Source organism: Henckelia pumila, chromosome 4 (genome assembly GCF_033568475.1).
Source record: "Henckelia pumila isolate YLH828 chromosome 4, ASM3356847v2, whole genome shotgun sequence".
NCBI lineage: Eukaryota > Viridiplantae > Streptophyta > Magnoliopsida > Lamiales > Gesneriaceae > Henckelia > Henckelia pumila.
The window spans coordinates 233,258,408-233,274,046 of record NC_133123.1 but is presented as its reverse complement, the minus strand read 5'-3'; the positions used below and the strand labels follow the sequence as shown (position 1 = coordinate 233,274,046).

The 15,639-nt window shown below is 36.4% G+C and overlaps 2 protein-coding genes and 1 long non-coding RNA gene across 3 annotated transcripts; 2 read left to right on the top strand and 1 right to left on the bottom strand.

Annotated features, from left to right (window-relative positions):
- The first annotated feature begins 1,242 nt into the window (after window positions 1–1,242).
- On the top strand, window positions 1,243–3,975 carry LOC140862928 (uncharacterized). Its single transcript, XM_073265957.1, has 4 exons — window positions 1,243–2,275; window positions 2,837–2,969; window positions 3,056–3,155; window positions 3,250–3,975. The coding sequence occupies exons 1-4, from the start codon at window positions 1,243–1,245 to the stop codon at window positions 3,973–3,975; spliced, it is 1,992 nt and encodes a 663-aa protein (XP_073122058.1).
- A 2,338-nt stretch (window positions 3,976–6,313) lies between these two features.
- On the top strand, window positions 6,314–7,663 carry LOC140862927 (uncharacterized). The gene is made up of 4 exons (XM_073265956.1): window positions 6,314–6,372; window positions 6,483–6,776; window positions 6,859–6,960; window positions 7,115–7,663. The coding sequence occupies exons 1-4, from the start codon at window positions 6,370–6,372 to the stop codon at window positions 7,661–7,663; spliced, it is 948 nt and encodes a 315-aa protein (XP_073122057.1). The 5' UTR covers window positions 6,314–6,369.
- A 695-nt stretch (window positions 7,664–8,358) lies between these two features.
- On the bottom strand, window positions 8,359–11,484 carry LOC140867477 (uncharacterized). Its single transcript, XR_012145157.1, has 4 exons — window positions 11,216–11,484; window positions 10,950–11,066; window positions 9,996–10,072; window positions 8,359–9,046 (listed from the first exon to the last, which is right to left on the bottom strand). It is a non-coding gene; the product is annotated as an uncharacterized lncRNA (long non-coding RNA).
- Window positions 11,485–15,639: the final 4,155 nt, after the last annotated feature.

Here is a 15,639-nt window from a genome sequence, read left to right as displayed (position 1 = left end):
TGTCTCATATTCGCTGTTTCAAATCCACAAGCTAGCAAGGTACGTTATTTGCAATACGAATTATTATTATTTTTAAATGTGCTGTAAAATATTTTTTTAAAAAAATTTTTTGTTTAATTGAATAATAATTTTTATTTTATAACCTGGAATAAATTTATTAAATTTAAAATTTGAATATGTTTTGTAACCAACTTTCAAATATATATATATATATATATACACTAATGCATGTAGGAAACGAATATGTCTTACGATAGAAGTTGGATTGATCGTCGATTTGTTAATGGATATTTGAATGATGAATTCATTCATGGTGTAGAGGTTTTTGTTGCTTTTGCAAAGAGTAATCCGACATGTTTACCTGACGGAACTATAAGGTGTCCATGCAACCGAAAGAAATGTCAGAATCTAACTTACTTTGATGAAATCACGGTGAAAGAACACTTGTGCAGTTATGGGTTTGTTCCTAACTACTACAATTGGTTTTATCATGGGGAACAATACATTCGTCCATCATTTCCAGGAGTTAATATGGATGCACCATCTTCGTCTCGAAGTAGTAGACGGACGACCACCGAGGATTTGCCAACTAACTTCACCACTGTAACGGATCCAAACCCATATTATCAAAGTGAATACCAATTCGGATTCGAACAACCTTATCATGATTTCCAAACTGTGAATGAGAAGGCAGTGGTGAACGAGGATATTGACGTTATCGAGGATTCAAATGTTGTTGAAGATCCCAACGTCAACATAATCAAGGAAGAGCCAAACATCATTGCAAGTGCTCTATATGATATGATCAAATCAACTGAAAAGGAGATTTGGAAAGGGAATCCACACGGACATACATTGTTGTCTGTTCTCGCAAGACTTTTGAAGATGGAATATGAGCATAGCATGTCTGAAAGGAATTATAATGACATGTGTCAATTGATGACAGAGTTATGTCCTACCGATAAAAATTTTCCCAAAAACTTCAATGCAACCAAGACACTAATTAAGGATATGGGGCTTCCAGTCGAGAAAATTGATTGTTGCAACAACAACTGCATGATCTATTGGGGTCCGGACAGCGAGTTGACTGCATGCAGATTTTGTGAGCATCCGCGGTATAAACAAAGTCTCTCCCGTGGATCTAGGAATAATAAGAAGCAAACCACGTATAAGCGGATATAGTATTTCCCACTCACCCCTCGTCTCCAACGTTTGTATGCATCTGAAGCAACGGCGCCACACATGCGGTGGCACCACGACCATGTGTATGATGGGGAAACGATGACTCACCCGTCGGACTCACCTGCTTGGCGTAATTTCACAGAAACACACCCTCATTTTGCAAGCGAGATCAGGAATGTGAGACTAGCACTTTCAGCTGACGGTTTCCAACCATTTGGGCAGACTGGTCAGCAGTACTCATCGTGGCCCGTGATTATGACTCCTTACAATTTGCCGTCTTGGATGTGCATGAAAGATGAGTACATGTTCCTCACTGTGCTTGCTCCTGGTCCAAAGAACCCCAAGGACAAACTTGATGTATTTTTGCAACCACTCATCGCAGAACTACAGTCACTCTGGGTCGATGGTACTGTTACGTACGACGTTCATTCTCGCACAAACATCACTTTGAGAGCAGCTCTCATGTGGACGATCAGTTATTTTCCCGCGTACGCAATGTTATCCGGTTGGAGTACAGCTGGTAAACAAGCTTGCCCACACTGTATGTCGGACTCAGAGGCGTTTACACTACCACATAGCAGGAAGACTTGTTGGTTTGGCAACCATAGAAAGTTTCTTCCCGTCGAGCATCCATTGCGTCATAGCAGGAACCTTTTCAGAAGAGGGCGCACGGTGTCGCACACTGCCAGGCCTACAAGATCTGGATTTGAGTTACTCGACGAGTTGGACTCATACGGTTTTCTACCATCGTACGAAGTTGACACTGAAGAGCATAACAAAGAATTATCCAAATTGTTGGCAGGCGGATGGAGGAAGAGAAGTATTTTTTGGGAGTTGCCTTACTGGAGCTCGAACATGGTCAGACATAATTTGGACGTGATGCACATCGATAAAAACGTGTTTGATAACATCTTCAATACGTTAATGAATGTTCCGGAAAAGACTAAAGATAACGCAAAATCTAGGGCAGACCTTTGTCGAAATGTCCATAAGACCAGAGTTGCATTTCGATATTGGCAGCGGCTGATATCCAAAGGCAATATATTCCCTCGAAAAAGAAGAAAGACGAGCTCTCTGAAGATGGTTGAAAGATGTTCGATTCTCGGACGGTTATGTTTCTAAAATGTCTAGATGCGTCGACAAGAATAAGTTACGAGTGTTTGGTTTGAAAAGCCATGATTGTCATGTGTTTATGCAACGACTAATACCTGTCGTCTTCAAAGAGTTGTTACCGAAAGAGGTGTGGGAAGTTTTGACAGAACTGAGTTTATTCTTTGCGGACTTGACTGCACGCAACATAAAAGTACGTGACATTCTAAGATTGAACGAGCAAATACCATTGATTTTGTGCAAGTTGGAGAAGATATTTCCACCAAGTTTCTTCGACTCGATGGAACATCTATGCATACATCTCCCGTACGAAGCCCTTGTTTGTGGTCCAGTGCAAGACAGATGGATGTATCCATTCGAAAGATATTTACGGCAGTTGAAAAAAACAGTTCGAAAAAAGCACGCGTAGAAGGATCGATTTGCAATGCTTATCTGGTCAAAGAAGCCTCCATATTTTGTCAGCATTTTTTCAGTGAGTCAATCAAAACGAGGGACATGAGGACAATGAGAAACACAACATCTTAGGTGAATGATGGATTGACAGATACTTTATCGGTTTTCAAAGTTGTGGGCAGGTCTATTGGTGCATCAAAATCTAGACATCTTCAGAACAATGAATATCATGCTGTTGCGACTTACATGTTGTTAAATTGTGCTGAGACGAGATCCTTTGTTCAGTAAGTACCATATTACAAAATGTGTATTAATAGAAAATTTTTATTATCCCATTAATGTTGATTTTTTATTTATTTAACGGTTGCAGAATGTACGAAAACCATCTGAGATCAAGTGTTCCGGGCATTTATAACGCTGACGTCGATGCACAATTACAACAACATTTTTTCCAATGGTTCAAAAACTATGTAATACAAACTCACTTTGCAACTCAATGTTATTACATCATTATTTCCCGTTTACTGACAATAATTGTTTATTTAACATGGAATGCACATGCAGGAAACTTTAAACCAAGATTTTAACATTTCACCAGATATAAAACAACTTGCTCTCGGGCCGCAATTCAAAGTCAAATGTCTTCGGGGTTATTGTGTTAACGGTTTCAAATTTCATACGAAAGAAGATAGTACTCACAAAGCCACAGATAATTCAGGGGTCCATGTTCGTGGGGTGGCTGGTGATGGGACGTCAACGAACTATTACGGCATCATAGATGAAATACTCGAGGTAAAGTACGCTGGTAATTCACAAAGCAAGACTGTACTTTTCAAATGCACGTGGTTTGATACGCATCCAAGATTGGGTACGCGTGTTCATCCGAAATATAAAATAGTCGAAATCAATCGAAAGAGAAGTCTACGGTACTACGACCCATTTGTTTTCTGCACCCAAGCTTCACAAGTGGTGTACTTAGCGTATCCTTCAACGAAGAAAATAATATCTGATTGGGTCTACGTCGGTGGCCTTAAAAAACGCGAATACATTCAACAAATCAGAAGTGACACTGACCAGGTCGACGGTAACGTCGCAAACGAAGCATTTCAGAACCACGAGAGTCAAAGTCATGGGTTGGAAACACAACTATTGCTGAACACACAAAACCTCGTTTACGTAACCGTGATGTACGACAACGACATCGACGTCGGAACTCAAAATAGTGATACAGACGATGTGCAGGCATTCACAGATGAGAGTTCAAACAACCAGTCTGAAGATAGTGAATGATCCAAGCAACATGTGTATTGTGCTAATATTTAGTTAATTATATTTACATTTATTTTATGATCATTATATATGTATCGTAATGTACCATATTTTGTTTATGTAATAAAATTAATGTATATTTAATTAAAAAAAATAATTTTGTATAATTGCCACAGTTAAAACGAAACCGTGACAATATTGCCACAATTTATATAAGAAATCGTGGCCAATTAAATTGGTTTTGTTAACCCATTTAATTAATTAACTATGTCAAGGTTTCAAATTAATCGTAGCAATATTAACCAATTTAATTAATTAACTGTGTGAAGGTTAAAAATAGACCGTAGCAATATTTTCACGATTAAATCAACCGTCAAAATATTTTTCTTTCAACCGTGTCAAAATAAATTAATTTTTAAAACAATTGAATAATGACTACATGACATAATTAAAAAAATAATTATGTCATGTAGTTAAGTAAAGTTAGCCAATAATATTGTAGTGCACACAAATTACAACTATAAATTAATTAAATGTACTTTTATTTTATGATCATAATTTATGTATTGTATTTTTTTGTATATAATAAAATAACATTATATATATTCATCAACTAAAATAATTTAATATAGTCACGGTTTATTAATAAACCGTGGCAAATGAAATTATTTTTTTTAAAGAATAATATTAATTACAATTACACGGATGAAATTGTGCCACGGGCATAGGAATATTGTCACGGTTATAAAACCGTGAAAACATTAAATAATTTAATTTAATATTTGTTACGGTTTTTAATAAACCGTGACAATATTGCAACGGTGAATGTAACCGTGACAATAGTACATTATTGTCACGGTTTAAATATAACCGTGGCAACAAAAGATTATATTCTCTCTCCCCGATTCCCATTTCTTCTCCCTATTCCATTTTCTTCTCTTTCCCTTTGACTCGTACGAAAACCCTACCGCCGACCCCTCAATAAACCCGGATTTGTGTACATATATCCCTCTTAATAATATGATATTCCAGATCTACGTGTTTTAGGCTTCATTTATTGTAGTTTTTACATTTATTGGGCCGCAAAACATCTACGTGTTTTAGGCACCCAATCAACCCGCCGTCTGCCGCCTTGACGTCGCCGCGTAGCCGCCGTAGGTAATCGAATTTTTTTTTACATTCTTGTACTTATAAAGTTTGTGTTTGGTGATTTATAGATGATATGTTTTTTTTAAATGGGCTAGCCGCTTGGCAACGGCCCGCTGCCGCCGACGACCAGCAGCTTCTGCCGACCCGCCGCCGCTGCCTTGCCGGTCCTCCTACACCGCCTCCGGCTCAAGTATTTAATTAACTTCACAGCATTTTGTTATAATTATTTGATATATATTGTTAATTTGTATTAATTGTTTAATTATAAATTAGTAACAAATATAAAATAAAATAATGATATTTAAGAAATTTAGAAATGTGAAGTTAATTATGATTTATATGAATATTGCCAACGGATTTATATTGAATCCTTAGTTAAATTGCCAACGGACTTATATTGAATCTTTAGAAATTAAAAGTTTAAATTACCAACGAATTTATATTGAATCCTTAGTACGTATTGATTTGGTAAGTTAAGAAGAAAATATCATATATGCATTATTTTTTTAATTACATATTTTTTGTTAAAAACAATAACACATTTCTTAGCAATCAAATTTTATGGTTGATTTAAAAAAAATTAGTAAATTTAATAATTTTCTAAATGGTTAAACCGAGAGAGCAGCAGATAATTAGTAAATTTAATAATTTTCTAAATGGTTGACAATGAAGTGATCTGATTTTGAATTTCTATTATTTGTTGTAATGAATGGAATTTGGTTCATTTCTAGGATAAGAGACACTGTAATAGAATAGAAAACTGATTGTGTACCTTAAAAATGTTTAGAGTATGTGGACAAGTAAAGCACGAGAAGATTATCATATTAAATAATTATTTGAATTGTGTGTTTTCTGCATAGTATTGATAGAAATATTCCCCATTTATTTTAGTTAATCTTAATATTTGATACATTGCTATAAAGCAGTATATATAATTCTCGTTATAACTTCATGTTTTACTTAATATATAAATTATATTAGTAAATAAATATATAATTTCAGTTGTAGTAAGCAGATGGATCACCATGTTGTTTCTGGTTCTGGAGTTCGGAGGGTAAGTTATTTGTCAATTGACTTGTACGAGATATTCAATAAGAATACATTAATATATAATAAATGTTATCGAATATGTTTTGCAGACTACTTCCAGCTAAGAACGGCGCAAGTACGTTCATCCAAAAATCGTTTAGGTGACAAATATTTCCCGGTGGCTACTCGTGGAGGTACGTGACAGAGGCTCACCGTGACTTTTATTGGGATCAGTTTATGGTACGTTATTTGTGTAATTTTCCAAAGTTGATAACAATATTTTATATCGGTTCTTAGTTCTCTAACATGAAAGATGATTAAATTAATTTATTGTTGTCTTGCAATAACAGGCTGTGTACAGGTGGGAGCCGCACCACCAACATACAATTAAACAAATTTGGAGACAAATGTGTGCAGATACATACCGCAGCACACTTTGTCGTTGGAGGCAGCGTGGCAGCGCACCTCGTACTATAGATCAGACGATCTGGGCTACTTATCTTGCCCATTGGGAGACGGAAGAGTGGCAGAAGCTGTCGAGGGCATACAGGAATAACAGACGGAGCGAGCCTGCTGGTCTAGGGACTGGTCCAGCGAAGCACATTGCTGGCTCACGACCCTATGCGGTTCACGCTGCGAGCCTGGTAAGAAAAATTTCATGTATATATGACTTTCATATTAACTCTTCGTTAATTGTAATTATCTGTACACGTGCGTGCAATGCAGCGTCAGGAGCTGAATAGAGATCCGAACAGTTACGAGCTACATCTAAAGACGCACAGGCGGCTGAACGGGACCTTTGTTGATGGCAAGTCCCAACAAATCAGTGTACGTTGTAATTCAATTGAGTTTTTTTATTTTACTAATTTGAACAACTTAATACTATTTATTCATGTATCTATGTCAATTGAGTTTAGTTAATTTAATAAATTGAACAACTGAATACTATTTATACATGTATCTTTATCATTTGTGAAAACAGGAAGAGTTCGAGCGTCGAATCACCGAGAGCTTTCCATTGAGGCATATCGGAGAAGAGCAGCACTGCCCGACGGCTAACGAGGTAAATGCAATTTATTTTGACGTCGTCGGTGGCGTTAGTCATCGACGGGTATATGGTATTGGGTCTACCGCCCAGACCATATTCTCGGATGAGATGACACCTCGTTCTCGCGGGTGTAGTCAGATGAAGTCGACGATGGCGTCACAGCTTCAGGCTGCGAAGGAGGAGACCCAGGCAGCAAGACTGGAGACGCAGCAGCTTCGAGCAGAGCACGAGCAGACTCAGGCACGGCTTCGAGCAGAGCACAAGCAGACTCAGGCACGACTGAGTAAGATGGAGAAGATGATGACTACTATATGCTCTGCGATCAACAAGAAGAAGAAACAATCCACAGAAGGCACTCGTGCTGCTACGTCTTCCGTTCCATCTTATTCGCTGCGTATTCAGGAGCCCTCTCAGCCCGACCACGAGGACGCTGAGGATGACGACGAGACCCAGCAGGCTTCTGATGGGTCACAGTTCTGTTAGTAGACTACTGCATGTATTGAAATTTGAATATTTTGTGTGTGTTTTGGTTTTAATGCATTTAATTCGGACTAATGCATGAATTGAAATTTGAATATTTTGGTTGTATTTTGGTTTTAATAAATTTAATTTGGACAATTTGTGTGAATTTTATGATTTTATTAATATTTCGGGAAAAATTATTGGAAATAATAGCATTAATGGTGGAAATATTATTGTCACGGTTTCCTTAACCGTGGCAATATATTGACACGGTTTAATTCAAACGTGGCAATATATTGCCACGGTTCGCAAAACCGTGGCCAACATTGCCACGGTGTAATAAAAACCGTGAGAATAATTTGTCACGGTATATATATAAACCGTGACAATAATTTGTAACGGTGTATTTTAAACCGTGGCAATATTTGCCACGAAAAAATTAACCGTGACAAACATTTGCCACGAAGCCTTTCCAGACGGTTTCCGTAAACCGTGGCAAAACCGTGGCAAATTCAATTTTGCCACGATTTTATTCACGATATAACCGTGGCAAATGCCGTTTTTTTTTTTTTTTTTGTAGTGTTAAAGAACTATCGAGTTTGAGAAGATCAGGACTAATAAATTTAGAGAATTACGAATATTAAAAGTTTAATCTAATCAGGATATAGAATTACAAATTCGAGTATATATACGTGCTGTCATATGAACGAAAATCAACTAAGATCCGAGAAGAACAAAATTAAAAAATTAAATACCAGCAAAACACAATTTAAATCAACAAAAATTATCATCATATGTTTTAACAGTAGTCTTGAATTGGATATCTTATATGCAATATAAAAATGTGTTTGTTCCACAAAAGCAATGGAATGACAATCGATAATCTTAACCTTCTGAATATATCTATGTCTTCCATATGTTTTATTCTCAAAATATAGTTTAAGCTATATTTTAGCTGATTTATGGTGACAAACATCAGCTGCTCAAATCAAAGAGAGAATAGAGTTCACACATTGTGTGTTCATGATTTTTCTATACTCTTAACCACTGCAATTGTTGCCCAAACCTTTAGATTCTCCGCTATTGAAGGTGTAAATATGCCTACTTTGAATCGAAGTTGACCCTTTCCCTTTGCATGTAAATATTCTTCTTTAAAAAAAAAAGAAAGAAGAGGAAGTTCATTCACTTCATTGAGCAAGCAATAATTATGCACAAAAAATGCATGAAATTTAAAAAATCTTGTAAAAGAATTGTTCATAAGTTTATTCTAATCTTGAATTATACTAAGGTGTATAGCATGAGTGAAAGGGATAAGGGGTTTGTAAAAAAAAAAAAAGGATAAGGGGAAAACTCACAGTATTTCATTGTAACTACTCAGATCTCTTCTCCTTAGTTTTCTCAAACCTACATTTAGGAATGGATCAGTTTTTAGTTGTACCTATATCATAGGAGAATAAATAAAAATAAATAAAAACAATTGAAAGTCATATACTCCTCAAACACAGAGTAATCTCATTTGCAAGCTATGAAAAAATCCTCAAGTTCAACTTACCTATTTTCTTATGCAAACAAAGAATATACATCAACATAAAGTAGGAAACATTACTTAAATACCAATATATAAAGATTTTTCTCCAATTTTATCATAACAACTGCCCTGTATTTCACGAAATCAGCATCAATCTGACAGGAGATATATACTCAAAATAGCTATCGATACAAAATGTACAGCAATTTATACAAAATTTATTTGTATACATTTTAATTATCAAACATGTGTTGGCGGTGTCTTTACATTTCATTGAAGAATTTGAAATAATTTAAGCCTAGTTGAACAAATCAATTATAGACATAGTTTTGTTGTAAGCATTAGCTTGAATTATTATTAATAAAATCAGTGCTTTCTTCTCGGAATAGTAATGATAGCGTATTAATATTCCAGTATAACCACCAGTACTAATAAATTTTTTTTTCTACATAAATGTAAATGCTTTATCTATCATGTAGTTGAATCCAACAGTAGCAACTGAGATATTTAATAAATGATCCTTTTGGTTAAAAAAATTAATGAGTGATTAAAAAAGCAATTTAGACATTCATTTGATCTTTGGAGAACTACTTTTACTTGTTTATAAATATTAAAACGTCAAGAAAACTACATATTCAACTCTATATTCAGAAAAGTGGAAATAAAAGGTCCAGTTGCAGTAGGCAAATTTGTCAGAGCTTATTCTGAAAATAGTAGTATGAAGCATGAAAAATTTTCAGGAAAAATAAGTAAATAACAACGACGTTGTTGATACAGTCACATGTAGAAGAAGAAGCAAAGAAGCACAAAATCGAAGCAAATTACCTTAAATCGCAATGAAGTTGCTTGTCTGAATAAACTCAAAAACACCTTGAAAATCCTTAATAAAATGCTCTGTGAGCCTATAATCAATTGTTATGATATGTCAAAGAAAATCAAAGGAAACAAAAAGGAAATCAAAACAATCCTGCAAGAACCCAAAAAAATTTTAATTAAAGACGCAAAGATAAAAAAAAAAAAAAAATTAAAAATTTTCAACAATCCTGCAAGAACCCAAAAGAAAAAATTCTCATTGAAATCGACTACCATGAGCCACACACCGTATGCGGAAATGGATTTTGTGCAGAAGCAACAACCGAAGATAAAACCAAAGACGCTCAAATAATATTAATAAAAGGTCATTCTACCATCGTCACTTTCTTACCACCACTTACAATGTTAATAATCAAAATGAAATTTAACAAAGCTTGCACAAAACTATTCTCCTATAGTGCAAGTTGATTGAGATTATTTATCATATTCATAGTTTGTAACTTTTAATTTTCACGTTTTCTTATTTTTTTCTTCAACAAATCTATTCTTTCCCATTTTTTTGGAAAATGATATCCACTTACACACGTACATCATATATACATATAAATTCATGAATTTTCTTGCAAAATTTCTTTCTTCCAGAACCAAAATCCGAACATAAAATACTAACATATGGCATACATTAAATGACAAACTTATGGAATTAAATTTCTTATAAATTAAAAGTTGACAGTAATATGTGTAAATTAGGAAATCCAACATACAATATTTAAAGACAATGGTATTGTTTTCCTATTTGATATTTCCACAAACTTCTAATAAAACCATAAAAATTCAAATAAACACCATAAAAAGAGAAGAATAACAATCCAAAGGACAAATGGAAAAATAAGATAATGGAACAAATGAAGCAAAGCCGAAATCCTGAAACAGAAAAATAAATAAATACGGAGGTAGCACACTAACCAATCGAAGACGAAAGGGATTGGGGCCAGAACGTGCTCTAATTCTATGGAAGTTCTCTGTTGCAATTCATCGAGCATTCATCGAGCAGGAAGCCTTCTTCATCTAAGAAAACATTTGCTTGATGTGCAGAAATTGTTCTAAAAAAATTAGTGAACTCAGAAAGCAAAGAGGTAAGAAAATATAAACGGAATCCAAATCCTAAGAGCAAACACCAAACATATATACTCAGAGAAAACAGTAAACACTAAATCTGAAGAATTACTTACAGATGTATCGTGTCTTGTTTGATTACGCATCATGAATCGACTATGTTTTGAAATCAATGTCGGAATTTGGGGGCGGGGGCGGCCAATAGGATTTGATGGGCTATGGAAGAAACAGAAACAAATGACGGGGTTGATTTTTTCTCGAAACAGAATAATAGAAACCACCATGCTTGATTGAGTTGTATATGTTTGTTCTCGAAACGGAAAAAGTAGAAACCACCATGCTTGATTTGCGAGAGCTTTGTTTCTAATAATCTTATTTTGTGGTGGTTCTGTTTCAAAGATTTGTTTTGCAATCGTTGTGTTGTACGTGAGATTCTGTCCTGGGTGAGAGGTGAAGAAGAAGAAGAAGAACGCGGGTTTAATTTGGAAGAAACACGACTACATGAGAATAGGGGTAATTTTGGATATTTAAAAAACAGACTAAGACATCACGATAGTTTCTCTAAGGTGCTTAAATTTAATTAATAGTAAAATATATATATATATATATAAAATAATAATGGACAATAAATTAAAGACAACTCACAATGTGTATCCACATTGTGATTACAAAAATAATAATAACACAAGATCAAGAATAAAAAATAACAATAATAATGCCCCAAGGGGTGTCCTTATTGGAAGATGAGGGGCGGCGGCGGCCGCGGCGGCGTGGTAGGGCTAGGGTTTAGTGGCGTAGACCGGGAGCTTTGATATCATGTAGAAACGTTTGGAGAATATATTTTTCATATATTCAGAAATAAAAATATAATGTATATTTATATACAATCTCACGAGATAGAGATAAGAAAATAAATAAATAAAAAGATACAAAATATATACACAAGATTTAAAAAGATATATTTCCAATATATAGAAACGTTTGGAGAATATATTTTTCATATATTCAAAAATAAAGATACAATGTATATTTATATACAATATCACGAGATAGAGATAAGGAAATAAATAAATAAAAAGATACAAAAGATATGCACAAGATTTAAAAAGATATATTTCCAATAGGCCCCCTCAAGATGGTGGATGCGGAGAGACACCAATCTTGGAACAAAGAAAGCGAAGACGTGAACTAGCAAGAGGCTTTGTCAGGGCATCAGCACGCTGGTCAGAGGAGGAGACATGAGAGACATGAATTTTACGAAATTGAACCAGCTCACGAACAAAATGATAGTCCAGATCAATATGCTTCATGCGAGAGTGAAAAACTGGATTAGCACAGAGATAAGTAGCCCCAACATTGTAATAATAGATAGAGGCTGGAGATGAGATAGTAGTAAGACCGAGTTCATCAAGCAACGAACGAACCCATTGTAGTTCCGCAGTAGTGGAAGCAATGGCACGATATTCAGCCTCAGTAGAAGAACGAGCAACAGAACCCTGCTTACGTGAGCACCAGGAAACAGGATTGGGACCCAGAAAAACAACGCACCAGTAGAGATGCGATCATCAACATCACCCGCACAATCAACATCACAAAATGCGTGAAGCGATGGCGAGTTGTGGCAGCGAAGCATGAGACAGTATGAGCGAGTGCCATTAAGATAGCGGAGAAGACGCTTGGTCGCCCCCCAATGTAGAGAAGAGGGAGCATGCATAAATTGAGATAGCTTATTAACTGCAAAGGCAATATCCGAACGAGTAAAGGAGAGATACTGCAAACTACCAATGATCTGACGATATAGGGTAGCATTAGCAGGAGGCGAGCCATCCAAGAGGTGTAGAGGAGCAGACGTGGAAAGAGGGGTGGAGACAGGCTTCGAATCAGCCATGTTTGTCTTGTTTAGAATATCAAGGAGATACTTTCGCTGAGATAGGCAAAGGCCCCCTGAAGTGGTAATAACTTCAACACCCAAAAAATAAGAAAGAGAACCCAGATCCTTTATGGATAACCGCGCACCCAACTGATCAATGAAAGTATGAAGAGCAGCAGCATCATTTCCTATAAGAATTAAATCATCGACATAAACAAGGAGATACATGATGACATTACCAGAACGATAAATAAATAAGGATGTATCAGCCAGGGAGGCAACAAAACCAATACTGATCAGAAACCGATGTAGGGATGTGTACCAGGCCCTTGGTGCCTGTTTAAGACCATAAATTATTTTGTTTAACTTGCAGACATGCGCCGGAAAGTTAGAGTTAACAAAGCCAGGTGGCTGAGCCATGTAAACACATTCGTCCAGCTGACCCTGGAGGAAAGCATTGTTCACATCCATTTGACGAAGAGACCATCCACTGGAAACATCCAAGGACAAGAGAATTCGAATAGTGGTGGGTTTGGCCACAGGGCTAAAGGTGTAAGTAAAGTCAAGACCTGGACGTTGATGAAACCCCTTGGCAACCAGACGAGCCTTGTAACGCTCAATGGAACCATCAGATTTCCGCTTAAGCCGAAAAACCCACTTGCAACCAACAACATTTTGCGCCATATCTGACGAAACAAGATCCCAAGTACCGTTACGAAGAAGTGCATCAAAATCCTCAGACATGGCAGCACGCCAACGAGAATCCTTGAGAGCAAGAGTATGCGATGTAGGCTCAGATGGGACATCGTCAGTGATAGCAGTGAGACCGAATCGGGGATTAGGCCTAAAGATATTGTTTTTGGATCGGGTGATCATGGGATGAGTGTTGGAATTAGAGAAAGTAGATGGTGGGTCGGCAGGCTGGATGGCGTGGGTGTGGAGTGGCTAAGTGATCGGTCCGGGTTCAGGATGTATGGCAGGGGACACAGGACGATGGAGAGGAGGAGCTGGGCGTGGGGCAAAGGGTTCAATAGGTAAAGAATCAACGACACAGGGGTCCTCCACAGGCGATACAGGTGGCGTACCAGAGCAACGTCCATTGTCAGAACCACCACTGGCAAAAGGAAAAACTGACTCAACAAAGACAACATGACGAGAAACAAAGACTCGACCAGAAGATGACTCGTAGCAGAGATAGGCACTCTGCGTAAGAGAATAGTCAAGGAATGTACAAGGGGATGACCGTTGTGTAAGCTTATGAGGAGAGTAGGGACGGAGCCAAGGATAACAGAGACAACCAAAAATTCAAAGTTTGGATAGGTTAGGTGTCGTGCCGAAGAGACACTTGACCGGCTAAATTGGTGTGATAAATATCTACTGGCAAGCGCACCAGGTCAAGTAATAGTAAAGTGGACTGAGAGTCCAAGTATCGATCCCACAGGGACTGTTGTCAATTCTCAAGAATTAATTATTTTACTTAATCTAGACAAAATAATAAAAAACAATTTGATTTAATTAAAATAAGAATATAAAATAAAAACTGCTTAAGAAATAAGAATAAAAATAACTGAAGATAAAAATAATTAAAACAAAGACAACCAAGACACACGTAGGTACCGAACAAATCATGTAACATGTAGTCGATTCAGGACTCAGATTTAATCTTAATTCACGGGAATTCTCCTAATTTTTTTAAAGGACTATTTCTAGAACAATCAAACCTATTCAAATATTGATGAACTAATCTTTCGTAATTCTAATCAAATTTGAATGCATTAAATATTTGTGAAAATTCAGTTTACACCCAAACCGCACACTGAAACCGAATTCTATTTCTAGTCGGATTTACAATATGTTGATTATCAGAGTGATCAAAATCAATACCTCCTCTATCGACTTGGAATCGATTAACATGCAAGCAAACAGTTGATCAAACTATTCACAAGACAAATATAAATCTAGCAATCAATAAAATAAAATCAACTCTAAAAAATCCCAAATAAACATCCAAGTTTTCTACATGAATTTGTTCGGCACAATCACGCCGTCTTGGTTGAAAATAAACTACTCAATAATTAAAAATAATAATTCAAAAATAAAAATAAAAAGAAGAGAAGAAAGAAGAAAAAGTGTAGAAATCTTCTCTCCCAAGCCTTGTAGCCGCCTCCTCTTGCGTTGTCTGCGCTCTGAAGCTTCCGAAACCCTTAAAAATATGTTATATCTTGTATATATATGGTCCGGAACGCCTACCAGTTACTTTCCTCCCCAAAATAGGACTTTTCGGAGCACAAATCACCCCAAAACACGTGCGGGCGCAAGAGAAGCCTCGCGCGCGCGCAGAACATAAAAACAGAGTCCTGTACGTCGGACTCGCGCGCGCGCGAGCTTGACTCTCGCGCGCAGCACATAAAAACAGCACCGAGCGACGATTTTCAAAAATTCATATCTCGAGATCTAGCTGTCGGATTGAGCTGAAATTTGGACAGAAGCTTCAAAACATCTTGAACTTTAATCCGACCAGTGGAGATCGGATTTCGAGTTTTATAAAATTAATTATGATTTTTTGAACAAAGCTGGTCCGTAATTTACTCTTCAAAAATATATTTTCCTACAAAATTAACCCAAGGAGTGAAATACACACACATGCACTAAAACACATAAAAACACATA